At 40.0% G+C, this 13571-nt stretch overlaps 1 protein-coding gene across 1 annotated transcript in view; it reads right to left on the minus strand.

Moving 5' to 3' along the window:
* gkup (glucuronokinase with putative uridyl pyrophosphorylase) overlaps positions 1–13571 on the minus strand; it is a gene marked incomplete at its 5' end in the record, with an annotated part of 82176 nt that overhangs the window by 25954 nt on the left and 42651 nt on the right. Inside the window, 11 exon segments of the mRNA XM_030152780.1 lie at positions 2233–2346; positions 2434–2472; positions 2475–2492; positions 6650–6755; positions 7086–7143; positions 7227–7243; positions 7336–7396; positions 8866–8934; positions 9020–9099; positions 9180–9285; positions 9413–9504. Of these exon segments, the coding sequence (XP_030008640.1) occupies positions 2233–2346; positions 2434–2472; positions 2475–2492; positions 6650–6755; positions 7086–7143; positions 7227–7243; positions 7336–7396; positions 8866–8934; positions 9020–9099; positions 9180–9285; positions 9413–9504 (760 nt within the window).

Raw genomic sequence — 13571 nt, forward strand, 5'->3', positions numbered from 1 at the left:
AGAGGCAACTTATCAGATTTTTCAACTAGCAGACATGGTGAGCTCCATGGGCTAAGAGCTACGCTGCACATGTACTGTACCTCCCTTTTCATCACCTGGCGCTTCTCAGGGTTCACTCTATAGGGGTGTTGCTTAATTGGGACAGCATCACCAACATCAATATCATAACACACTGGTGCAAGATGTAACATCTGAGAAGAGCTCAGGATGCCTGTGAAGGACAGTCACGATGTCAGTACATTTCTCAAAGTCTAAATAAGAAAGGTGAGATTCAAGATTTGACAGAAGCCCAGAATTTGGCAACATTCTCTCACGAACTATAGTTTTTACCACCATACTAGATGAGTCCTCTAGCTCTGGAACTGAGGTAGCCAACACAGTAACAGGCTTTGTATAATGGAGAACATTATTCTTGTCAAAATATGGCTTAAGAAAGTTAACATGGCACAAACGTGTTTTCCTTTTTCTGTCTGGAGTCTTAATCAAATAATCAGTGTCACTGACTTTCTTTCAATCACAAAAGGCCTACTATACTGAGCCAGGGTGTAAAGTTGACCCAGGGAGACATGAGAACCAACACCCTGTCTCCTGGAGAAAACACTCTGTCTTTTGCTTTTTTTGGTCATCTTATTTTCATTTTGCCTTGGGCTCTCTCCAAGTTTGATTTGGCAAGTTCACACGCCCTCTGGAGTTTGGACCTGAAACTGCACACAAACTGGAGGAGATTGGAGTGATAAGCTGAATCTCCTAACCATCTCTATTTCAACAGTTTCAGTGGTCCCTGTACTGTATGGCCAAACACTAACTCAGCTGGACTGAACCCAGTGACTCCTGAGTCACTTCTCTGGCAGCAAAGAGGAGAAAGGGAATTTCCTCATCCCATTCTTTCTCAAACTCCTTGCAGTAGACCCTTAACATGTTTTTTTTTTTCAGTTTGGTGAAACCTCTCTAGGGCTCCCTGGGACTCTGGGTGATAAGCAGAGGCTATACCGTGTTGGATTGACAACTGCTGGAGCACTTGAGAGAAGACCTTGGACATAAAGTTAGTTCCTTGGTCAGTCTGAAAAACTTTAGGAAGACCAAACAATGTGTAAAACTTAAACAGGGCCTTAGAATAGATGTAGCTGTGATATTCTGAGGGGAACAGCCTCTGGGAAATGGGTTGGCGTACACATAATCGTCAAAAGATATTGGTTACCAGACTTGGTGAGTGGGAAGTGGACCACACATCTACAACAATGTGCTCAAAAGGCTCCCCAATAACAGGGATGGGATTGTAAAGGTTGCCTTAGGGATAGTATGATTTGGCTTTCCAACCATCTGACAAACATGACATGTTTTACAATACTGTGCAACATTCAGACTTTACACCAGGCCAATAGAAGTTGTCTCCTCATTCTATCTAGAGTCTTCCTTACACCCATATGTCCAGCCAGGCTATGGTCATGGGCTAGCCTAAGTATGTCAGGGCAATAGACCTCTGGGACAACTATCTAAATGCACTACTCCAGTCATCCTCACAGGTTAATTGAGGGAAGTCCACTTTCTCATGAGCACACCATAACTTGGAAAGTAACCACATGGGAGATGTTTAACCTCACTTTCAGATCCAGCATTCTCAAACAAAGCTATAAACTAGCATCTACACTTTGTGCAGTTTTAAGCTCCAGACAGTCTAGCATATCACAGCAGGGTGCAAGACGCGGCAGGCAAAGCATACATGGAGCGGCATAACCAGGTAGTGGGCATAGTGTACAGGAACAGTCTGTACTGAGTATGGACTGGAGGTCCCAGGGTCAAGACGGGAGACACCCCAAAGCCCTAAAGGTCATCGCGAACAAACAGGCCAAGATCCTGTGGGACTTCCAGGCTCCAGACCAACAAGATGGTCATGGCCAATCAGCCTGACATGGTGGTCAATAAACATCAGAAGACAGTGGTTGTGGCAGATGTAGCAATCCCAAGTGACAGCAATATCAGAAAGAAAGAACACAAGAAGCTCAAGGAGACAGAGAAATGTGGGTGTGAAGGTAATAGTGGTACCAGTAGTAATCGGGGCAGTAGGGACAGTAACCCCCACACACATATGCAGTTAAAAATCTTATTTATTTATTATTTTGGTAACCTACATATGTTACGCATACCTCTAAATTCCTGGTTTTGTTTGGGTTATTTAGCTTTAATTTCACCATTAAACTTGTTTGTTGAGGTGTTTTACATGGGGAGGTTTACCATTGAGCCAGCGCTGCCGGAGTGTGCTGTGAATCCGTCCAGAGTCACTGGGGTCGCTAAGGTAGGCCAACCAGAAAGAGGAAGGCCACTCAGTCCCATAGGAACATAGTTTCCCTGAAAATGGGAGAACCACACCAAACAACGCAGTTCAAAAAATGGAAATGATTTCTCTCACATGCTTATCATATTCAACATGTGTACCATAACCCTGCTCTTCCATGAGGTTCTTGCTGAAATCATGTAGACTAAGCCTTCATAACCTGCAGAACCAAAACACCTACATTAGACACTGCTGTTGGTGTTAAAAGAAAGATTACAGCATTATGTGCAGTGGAGTTCATATTAAGCACTGTTTTATAAAGGAAACTGCTCTCCTAAAGCTTCTGGAAATTGAAAATATGCTATTAAATGGGTCATATTTTGCTAGACCCACTTTTATTTGTCTTTGGTACATTATTTGTGTATTTGATGGACCCTAGTAGTTCAAAAGTTTGAATTTGAACCCTCCAGGTGCTGCAAAGCTATCCTTTATATTCATTTTGGCAAAAATGAGGTGATTCTACAACCCATTTTATTTCCTTCTTAATTTGTTACGTCTCTAACTAGTTATGTCACAACTTTGCACATATAAGGTCAAGATGTCTGATGAACATTTGTCCGAGTATGACAAATTTGTTAGTCAGCACAGCGGTTGTAGTCCATACTGAAAATATGTCCAGACTTAAGTTGTTGGTTGTATTAACAAACACAAGTCACTACACCAACCTCCAGCCTCTAAACACGTACGCAGGGCCTGGGTGAATTTTATTTTTCATTGGAATATCCCCACAACTGTGGGAAAATCCCTTCTTGTCTGTGCTAACCACTTTGACGAGTGTTTAGCAACTTAAGGAAATACAGAGAGGGATTTGCCTTAAAACTGCATTTAATCAAGGGGTCAGTTCTAACTGTCTACGGCAATGGTGGAGACAAGCAAGTGATAAGTTACAATTAACGTAAAATGACTGAATTGTATTTTATACAGCTAGAGATATGTGCTTACATGACAGCAGTTAGCATTCTGATAGCACTTCTGGTAGCGATAGCATTAAGCTCATAGATGTAAGATTGAAACTTTAGTTTGTTTTTAGCACTATGCTGCTATTTAACGACTTGGAAACATACAGAGTACCAGAGCTAGTAGTTAGTATATTGGATAAGTGACTGTTAGCCTTCTTACATTTTGTGTAATGTTATTTTATTATAGGCAATAAAAAATAAATAAACAAACCACTGAGATGCGTTCATTAGAAATCGTGGTTCTACAGGTTCTTCTTCGCTGTCCTTGCGTCAGACTCTGGCTCATACCTATAAGGCTGAAGGCTACAGTTTGCCGTTGTTGCCATTATTAATTACAAATTCTTATAAATTATAATTTCCAAAAACTTTTGGTATTGCTAGACCAGTGTACTGTATTTTGAAAACTACAAAAATGGCTGAACAGGACAGAGCAGCACGGTCAACAACCTGGAAGGGGTGGGGTGTGAGGTGGCTCATTTGCATTTAAAGGGCCAGTGCTTAAAACAACCTTCCTCATGTCATTACTCAGAAATAGGGTTGAAGATGAGCCTGTAGAGTTTAATTAATGAAGAATTCAGACCCAAGCATAGAATTTACAATTTATGTAGACCAAAGAGAAATCTTTTAAAATGAATAATTCCATTTAAGAAAGCAAAATATGACCCCTTTAAAGTCTCATTAAGAGTCTACAAAAATCTGAGTGGAACTACATCACACTTTACTTAACATCTCATTAGTTAGTATTGCTAGTTACAACATCACCAGGGTTATGAAATGAGTGTTATTCGACTAAAGAACTGAATACCAGCTTAAGGAAAGAGACGTCTGAGTCTGAAGTTAGTATTATTCATAGTGAGGAGGTCCAAATTATGGACACCTACGAATACCTTGATACTAAGTTTGGTTCTCAGGTCAGGTTTGAGAAAAACTGAGTCATTGGTCAAAAGAAATCAACAAAGAACCCACCTTCTGTGGAAGCTGAACTTTTTTAGTGTTTGGAAACCTATTTTCTGAAGTTTTTAATTGTTCTTTAACTGAAAGTCTTTTAAACTTTTCTTTTCTTTGCTTTTATAATGGGCTGTCTGTGAAAAATAAGACCATTCTCAGCAGCATCATTAAGGACTGCTCCAAAATTGTAGAAGCCCAACTGAAGGACTTGAACTCATTGTGGAAGAAGCAGGTGGTCAAGAAAGCCAGAAGCATAAAGACAGATTTAATTTAATGCCTTCAGGGAGATGTTACTATGTCCCTCAGAGACCGAACAGATACTCAAACTCATTTATTCCTTCTGACATCGGGTTGTTAAATGTGTCAGGAGTAATAGTCTGTTTTTGAGGAACCTATATTTGTTTGTTGACTTACTTACTTGTTTTTTTATGATGAATGTAAGACGTGTTTGTTGCCTATACTGTAATGTATTGTATCGTCACATCTTGACCCACAATCAGAGACTGTTTCACTAAATCACATCATTATTGTAAGATAAATAAAGTAATCCATCTATCTATAAATTGGTCAGTGTAATGGATCAGTGCATCAATGTCCATTGTATATAATGTACCTGTATCTATGATTAGAAACCTACAGTATCAATCAATCAACAGTTTTTATGAGTGCAGGTAGTTGGCCAGAGAGCTAGTAAGCTGGCAGCTAGTAGCTAGGGGAAGCTAGTTAGTTTAGGTGGGATATCTATGTGTGTGGTTTTTGTTATTAGTATGACAAATTTAATTTAGAAATAAATCTCCAACCCAAGATCACCCAATTAAAACCTAATATCAGGGAGTTTACAATAAACGTACATGAAAATGTTCCAGTTCTATTATATACAGGATGCTAAATTAGTTAGAGGGCAAATGTGTATTTAGATGTCCAGAGGCTTTAGAACAGGGGTGTCAAACTCATTTTAGTTCAGGGGCCACATTCAGTCTAATATGAAATGAAGTGGGCCGGACCAGTAAAATAATATAAATAATAGGATAAGAACTTAGAAATAATGTCAACTCCAAAGTTTTCTCGATGTTTTTGAGTGAAAAAAGTAAAATTCCAAAATGAAAATATTTCCATCTACGAACCGTCCTTGAAAGTAACATAAACAAATATGAACAACCTGAAAATTCTTCAGAAAAATAGTGTAATTTTAATAATATTACACCTCAGTTTATCATTTATACATGTGCATCCCAATTTACAGATCACAGTGGATCTACAAATACACAAGACATTAAATAATAGGCAGAATATTGTTAAAATACCACATACTTCTCTTAAGACATTTCAGGTTGTTCATATTTTTTGTGAACAGCCAGTCTGTAAATATTTTTGTGTAATTTTACTTTTAGCTTTTTTGTCATTATTTATAGGTTATTATGATTGTACTTTACTGGTCTGACCCACTTTAGATTGAACATCCTTGATCGTCAATATCTTCAGTGTAATTTTTACATTTCACAAAGTCATCCCAGGGGCCAGATTGGACCCTTTGGCGGGCCGGTTTTGGCCCCCAGGCTGTGTGTTTGACACCTGTGCTTTAGAACAAAGTATAATAAACCAATAAGAACTACTGACCTCTCCTACTGCATGATTTCCAAAAGTTATGATTTACTGATGTGCATACAATGTTTAGAATGTATGCTTTTCCGCTTTACAAACACTATTAGACTAGAATCAGATGAGTTAATCCTTCATCTTAACCGGTACTTTCCAATGACATACTAAATACATTCACTTCTTTGCGACATTTATGTCCTCAAATACCTATCTCTTTTATTATATTATTACAAGGCACACTTGCAAATTACTGCAGGGTTTTATGTTCAATGTACAAGCTTTTTTCTTTGAAAGTTGGAAAATTATATTTGATTTAGGTGACTCTGCCACAGAAAGATGTGAAATGTACTAAATTTTAATCTTTAGGTTTTTTTTTTAAACACATCACATTTTACTGTTTCTTTTCTTGTTTCTTTTCACTTATTTGTATTTTTATATCCGCCAAGTGTAACGGCGGAGGTTATGTTTTCATCGGGGTTTGTCTGTTAGCAAGATAACTCAGAAAGTTATGGATGGATTTTGATTAAATTTTCAGGAAATGTTGATACTGGCACAAGGAACAAATGATTAAATTTTGGTGGTGATTGGGGGGGCGGGGTCTGCCTTGGCGGAGATCTGCCTTGGCAGAGGTCTGCGTTCTCTGAGTGCTTTTCTAGTATCGGCTACTAAATCCTTTCTTTCTTTCTTTGGAGTTGAAAAAAAGTGAATTTCCTCTTGGATTTCAATAAAATTTATCTGTATCTGTAATGTGCATATTATCACATTTCTTTCATTCAGGTATATCTAACAGTGAGAATGAAAACTGAATGACTTTCGACTCTGACCTGCACAACTCTGTCCTGCAGGCCAGCAGTGATGTACAGTTCATCTGTCTCCACATTGAGGATGAAGTTGGCTCTGACAGGTTTGGGCAAATCCTATTAAGTGAAACAGACACATGTAAAGAACACAGAAAGATATGTCTATGTTTATTTTTTGTCCCTCCCTGAAAATTTAAAGAAAGATTCAAATTACTCTGCATCTTCCATCTTGTATATTTTGGTTTCAAACAGCCTTTAAAGCTTAAGAGTCTGGTCTTGACCAACTCAAAATGTAAAATGTCATGTGATAACTTTTGTTATGATTTAGTACTATATAAATACATTCTGACTGACTGACTAATTGATTGTGTCACTTCTACCGGTTGTAAAACTGACACAACTATCAGTGTTAAAAACACCATTACAGCAGTCGTGGAGATAACTTACATTGTCTGTGATGTTGTAGAATTTCATAAGACACTTCAGGGTAGCTGAGACGATGGCGCTGAACAAGAGAGGATGGCAGACATATACATTATTGAATAAAAAAGTCATATAAAGATAACAAATCTAGAGAACACGATTTACCTGCTTCCAGCCAGGCCCTTCAAAAGAAATAGAGACAACTGACCTCAACATTTCATTCTTTATGGTTTGTTGGTTTTAACAAACATAAAGTCTCTGTATGGATTCTTACCACTTGCCGAGGTATGTTGGTGTCATACTTTAAGGTAAAGTTCTGTTTTGTCAGAGCAATACTGCAATAAAAAAAAAAGCAGTCAACACGAACATCAACAGAAGTCAAGAACAAATGTTTATTAAACTAACACACTTAAGTACAATCCCAAGATACTATGCCCATTTTATGCCACCTTATATTTATATTTGAGTGCATATCAGAAGAAAACAATGTAAATTGTGCATCATATTTACCTCCGCCAAGGAGGTTATGTTTTTGCCAGGGTTTGTTTGTTTGTCTGTCTGTTTGTCTGTCCATTAGTGTGCAACATAACTCAAAAAGTTATGGACAGATTTGGATGAAATTTTCAGGGTTTGTTGGAAATGGGATAAGGAAGAAATGATTAAATTTTGGTGGTGATCGGGGGTGGGGGGGCCCACAGGGGGGGCCCACAGGGGGGGCCACTGATCGTTAGTGTGCAACATAACTCAAAAAGTTATGGACAGATTTGGATGAAATTTTCAGGGTTTGTTGGAAATGGGATAAGGAAGAAATGATTAAATTTTGGTGGTGATCGGGGGTGGGGGGGCCCACTGATCGTTAGTGTGCAACATAACTCAAAAAGTTATGGACAGATTTGGATGAAATTTTCAGGGTTTGTTGGAAATGGGATAAGGAAGAAATGACTAAATTTTGGTGGTGATTGGGGGTGGGGGGGCCCACGGGGGGGCCCACTGATCAGCCTTGGCGGAGGTCTGCGCTCTCCGAGTGCTTCTAGTTATTAAAAAGATTTAGTCAGTTGGTACTTTGTGAATTTTTACATTTTTCTGCAGATTCATTTTCTCTCCTGTCTTCGTCATCACTCATTTATCCATACCGTTGTGACAGTGTTAATTATATAGTTACATAGATGGTAGAGGTTTCTACTATTTGTACTAACAGTTGCAGTAGTAGTGTATCCACTATTAATACTTGTATTTGTAGTAGTATTAACAGTTATGGACATTTGTTCTAGTTATTGGTAATTACACTAGTACTAGCTGTCCTAGTTTCTAACAGTTATGGTTCAGTTGCTGTGCATCCACATCTCCCCTCCGCCAATTCTCCCTCTCTCTCTCTCTCTATTTCTCTTCATTTGCCCCAACTGGTCAAGGTAGATGACCATCCTCAAGGAGTCGGGGTCTGCTTGAGGTTTCTGCCTGTTAAAAGGAAGTTTTTCCTCACTACTGTCACCAAGTGTTTGCTCCTGGAGGATTGTGTTGGGTTTCTGTAAATTGGCTTGAGAGTCTGGTTCTGACCAGCTCCATTTGTAAAGTGTCATGAGATAACTTTTGTATGATTTAGCACTATAAAAATAAAATTTGATTGATTGATTGATTGATTGATTGATTGATTGATACCAAGTAAATTTAGTCTAAAAAACATAGACTGTATTACGTTCCAGAAAATGGAAAAACAGGGTTAAGGGAAGGGAATATAGTGATGTTTCTTGTTTTCTTTTTTTCTAGAGCTGTCTGCAGTAAGGCTCAGTGTTTGTTTTTATCTCACCCTTTTTCGGAGCAGAACTGATAAAACTTCTTGCAGGTTGCCTGCAGCAGCCTCAGACCCCCCAGGTACCTGGAGTAAAACAATGTAAAAACAGAAGCTCAAATGTGACCAGTACTGTCATGTCTGAGGTCAATAAAGTTGTTTTTCTACACACCCCTCCTTCCTGCTGATGCAGAACAGGTCTTGCAAACTTCCAAATTCTGTGGGATCATTGAGTGGATGAGGAACTAAAACCTATAATATCACAGAAATGCACATGAGATTTGCTTAAAATATCCCTGAAAATGGCATTTTAGGTCAAGTGTGTGGTTTACCAAAGTCTGACTCTCCTTTAGAGTAACCTCGGCCCAGAAGTTGGAGATGCTCATAGCGATGGTTTTTCCATTGAAGCCATCTGAGGGATTCCCCATTAATCCCACCCTGTGAGGAACCAGATTCAGAAATTAATTCTGTAAAACACTCATGTAATAAGTTAGACAGGTAGAAGCAGTTCATTTCTACAAAGTAAAACCACGGGATAAAAGTTTAAAGTTAAATTCTCTCTAACCTTGCGTATGACCTGCATGTGATTGCTTTAGCAGGACTGTCTTGTTTCTTGGTAGAGTAGTGAGTGAGCCACTTGGTGTAGTCTGACAGACCCTGAGATGTCAATGGCAAAGATGTAATTAGTAAAAAAAAAAAAAAAAAAAAATGTAGAGAGTAACTCAACCAGAGATTAGAAATAAAATGACAGATGACATTATATAATTTCTGGGTGGTGTCAATATTTAGCTTTATCCCAACCAGAGACCTTTTTGTGCACATACTTTCTATTAAAGACTCAAATTAGGAGACAAACCTGTAATTTATCCAGTATCCCTTTGCATAGCTCTTCCAATCTAAAAATTGTTCCCTGTTTGAACTGCAGTTGCAGTTACAGTAAAACAATTTAAAATAGAAAACCGTAAAAAAAACCAAACAAACAAAAAAAAAAACCCTGAAAGACCTATACAGTTTCTTGCACCCTAAAAAAACTGCTGCAGTAGTTCCCAACCTTTTTTGGCTCATGAACCCATTTTAACATCACAGATTTCTGGCGACCCTAGACATTCAAAACTGAGACTTTTCTTTTTTTGCTAAAATTGAGTTGTTTTTTATCATGTGATAGTTTGCTATACTAAATAACAATAACAAATAACAAATAAACGGCCTATATAATCAAAGCTTTTAAATTAACTGCTATTTAACTGAACCACCATCTCTTTAATCTTGTTACACTGTGATTACTAAGTGGGATGGCCTTCAACACTGGCCCTGGGTCTGGCACCATGACAGTGGAGATGGCCTCTTTGATTGCAGGAAGAACCGGTCTCTCCCCCACTGTAAACGGTGAGCCTGAGGTCCTGGAAGAAAGCTGCATCCTTAGGTGCCTTTTCAGGGTGTATTTTATTCAGGTGATCCTTTGAACCAGTGGTTCCCAGCCTTTTTGGCTGTTTTTTTTTGGTTGCTAAAATGAATTTGTTCTTTTTTTTTTTTGTACTTTATTTTTCATTGTTTTAATATAAAATACAAAACAAACAGAAACACAGTCACAGGTACAATCCGACAATTACGTACCGTTTACTGTCCACAGATTGAATGAAAAAGTCCCATTTTTTTCCAGTGCTTTACACCCTTGTGCTGTTGTAGGCAGAGATTGTATGTCATCATTTCCATTAAATGGATTTGGTTGACAGTTTTTATCACCAAGGATATTGAGGGAGGGTCCTTTCTAAGCCAGTATCTGGTGATGGCTTTTTTGCCTGCAGCAATCAGTATTCTACATAAATATATGTCACTTTCCTGTAATTCCTCTGGGGGAATGCTAAAAAACAAAGTAGCCAATGACATATCAAAATGAACACCCCAAAAGCCAACAATACCAGGACAGGACCAGAATACATGTGTTTGATCTGCCTTGACTGAACCGCACTCCCTCCAGCAGGAAAAATTAACTCCAGAAAAATGTGATTTTCGTGCAGGTGTAATAAAGAAGCAGGCCAGACATTTCCAACAAAAATCCCTCCATGATCGTGAGTTTGTAGTACAGTTTTGAGATTTCCATCTCTCTGATCATATCTCATTTGGTATTTCCTCATGCAGGTCCCTCTCCCATTGAGTTTTTGCATGAAAATATATCTCATTGTCTTTTGAATTCAAAGCTGTATAAATTTTACCAGTGATGTTTTTGTTACTGGAACCTTTATAGGCTTCTACCAGTATTTGAATTAGATGAGAGGGAGTCTCTGTCATAGAACATTGTATTTCCTTTACAAAGTAATCACAGAGTTGGAGATATCTGAAAAAAATCTTGTTTACCAAGTCCAAAGTTGAGAGAAAGATTTTGAAAGCTGTCCATCTGTCCTTTTGAAAGTATCCTGTAGAAAGCAATTACACCATGTTTAGACCACTGTCTAAATCTGTAGTCATGTAGTGCAGGTTGGAAGTGCGGGTGCTAAAATGAATTTGTTTTTGATCATGTAAATAGTTTTCTATACTATGATCCAAATAAACGTTAATTTTAGATGACATTTAGGCTATATAATGTATATTACTACGGATGGAGGCAGAAAAACCAGGTTGAGATTACTGCACAAAGTGGCAATTTTATTTTCTTTGGTCAGGATATGTACAGTCAGTCCAGTTTGGATTTACAAGGCTGCAAATTAATACTAAACAAACAATAACTCAAACTATGAATTATGAAAGAGCTGCAGCATCTTAAACTGGCCACAATGAACATTTGAAAGATGAACAGTACCACAATGCTTCAGTTTCAGCTTCAGAGTTTGTCATGTCTTTCATGTGTTGTGATTGTCTCTCTCAACTCACTATATATTCTTTATTAGTAATTTTTTTTTTTTTTTTTAAATTTTTATTAATTACTAGAAATTTCAGGCGACCCCACATAGTGTCCTGACTCAAAGGTTGAAAAACACTGAACTACTGATTTAAAATATCTCACTGTTGAACTAATCCTTTAAAAAAATGAAAATACAGTCTACTCTCGTTAAACCGCCCGCCGTTATACCGCCATTTTCGCTCACCGCCGACCAAAACCATTGCACAAAAATCCCCAATGCATTATTCCATTAGCTACCGCCATTTCCGCCTATCGCCATCCGCCAGCCCAGTTCCATGCACAAACAACACTTATACCATTGATTTCCCGACCGTTATACCGCCAGCGTGATTGCCATCGAGTACACATAAATTTTAACAATGCACTGAAACAAACGCGCCAGACGCTGATCGCGACAAGCTACGAGTAGGTCTACGGAACGGCCACCGTTCATTTATCGCAGAACACTCAGTAGGTCAGGATGTCGGGAAGAGGACGTGGGATTAAGCCAAAGCCTCAAGATGATGGGGTGTCATTTCCCGACACGGTATAATAATGCTTAAAATGTTTCCCCACTTTAAATGATCCCTTACAACATAACAGAATCAAGATTTATTTGGAAACGCAATTAGCTGGAGCTTGTGAGGGAGGTTGAGAGATACCATCTAGATATAGTCGGGCTCGCCTCCACACACAGGTTGGGGTCTGGAACCCAACCCCTTGAGAGGGGCTGGACTCTCCACTTCTCTGGTGTTGCCCATGGTGAGAGGTGGCAGGCTGGTGTGGGCTTGCTCATAGCCCCCCAGCTCAGCCGCCATGTGTTGGAGTCCTCCCCAGTGAATGAGAGGGACGCATCCCTGCGCCTTTGGGTAGGGGACAGGTGCCTCACTGTTGTTTCAGCCTACGGGCCAAACAGCAGTGCAGAGTACCTGGCCCTCTTTGAGTTCCTGGGAGGGGTGCTGGATGGTGCTCTGAATGGGGACTCCATTGTTCTCCTGGGTGACTTAAATGCCCACATGGGCAACAAAAGTGAGACCTGGAGGGGGGTGATGAGGAAGAATGGCCTCCCCGATCTGAACCTGAGTGGTGTTTTGTTGTTGGACTTCTGTGCTAGTCACAGTTTGTCCATAACAAACACCATGTTTGAACACAGGGATGTCCATAAGTGCATGTGGCACCAGGACACCCTAGGTCAGAGCTCAATGATCACTTCGTTGTCGTGTCATCAGACCTCCGGCCGCGTGTTTTGGACACTCGGGTGAATAGAGGGGCAGAGCTGTCAATCAATCACTACCTGGTGGTGAGCTGGATCCGCTGGTGTAGGAGGAAGCTGGACAGACTGGGCAGGCCCAAACGCGTTGTGAGGGTCTTCTGGGAACGTCTGGCAGAGCCCGATGTCAGCACGGTCTTCAATTCCCACCTCCGGGAGAGCTTCTCCCAGACCCCAGGGGAGGCTGGGCACATTGAGTCCGAGTGGACCATGTTCTCCACCTCCAGTGTCAATGCAGCTGCTCGGAGCTGTAGTCGCAAGGTCTCCGGCGCCTGCAATCCCTGAACCCGGTGGTGGACCCCGGAAGTAAGGGATGCCATCAAGCTGAAGAAGAAGTCTTATCGAGCCTTATTGGCTCGTGAGACTCCCGAGGCAGCTGATGGGTACCAGCAGGCCAGGCGTGCCGCAGCCCGAGCAGTTGTGGGGGCAAAAACTCAGGTCTGGGTGGAGTTCGGGGAGGCCATGGAGGAGGACTATTGGTCGGCCTCAAGGAAATTTTGGCAAACCATCTGGCACCTCAGGGGGGAAAGCAGTGTGCCACCAACACCGTTTACAGTGGAAGTGGGGAGCTGCTGA

The sequence above is a fragment of the Sphaeramia orbicularis genome, chromosome 13, assembly GCF_902148855.1.
Source record: "Sphaeramia orbicularis chromosome 13, fSphaOr1.1, whole genome shotgun sequence".
Classification (NCBI taxonomy): domain Eukaryota; kingdom Metazoa; phylum Chordata; class Actinopteri; order Kurtiformes; family Apogonidae; genus Sphaeramia; species Sphaeramia orbicularis.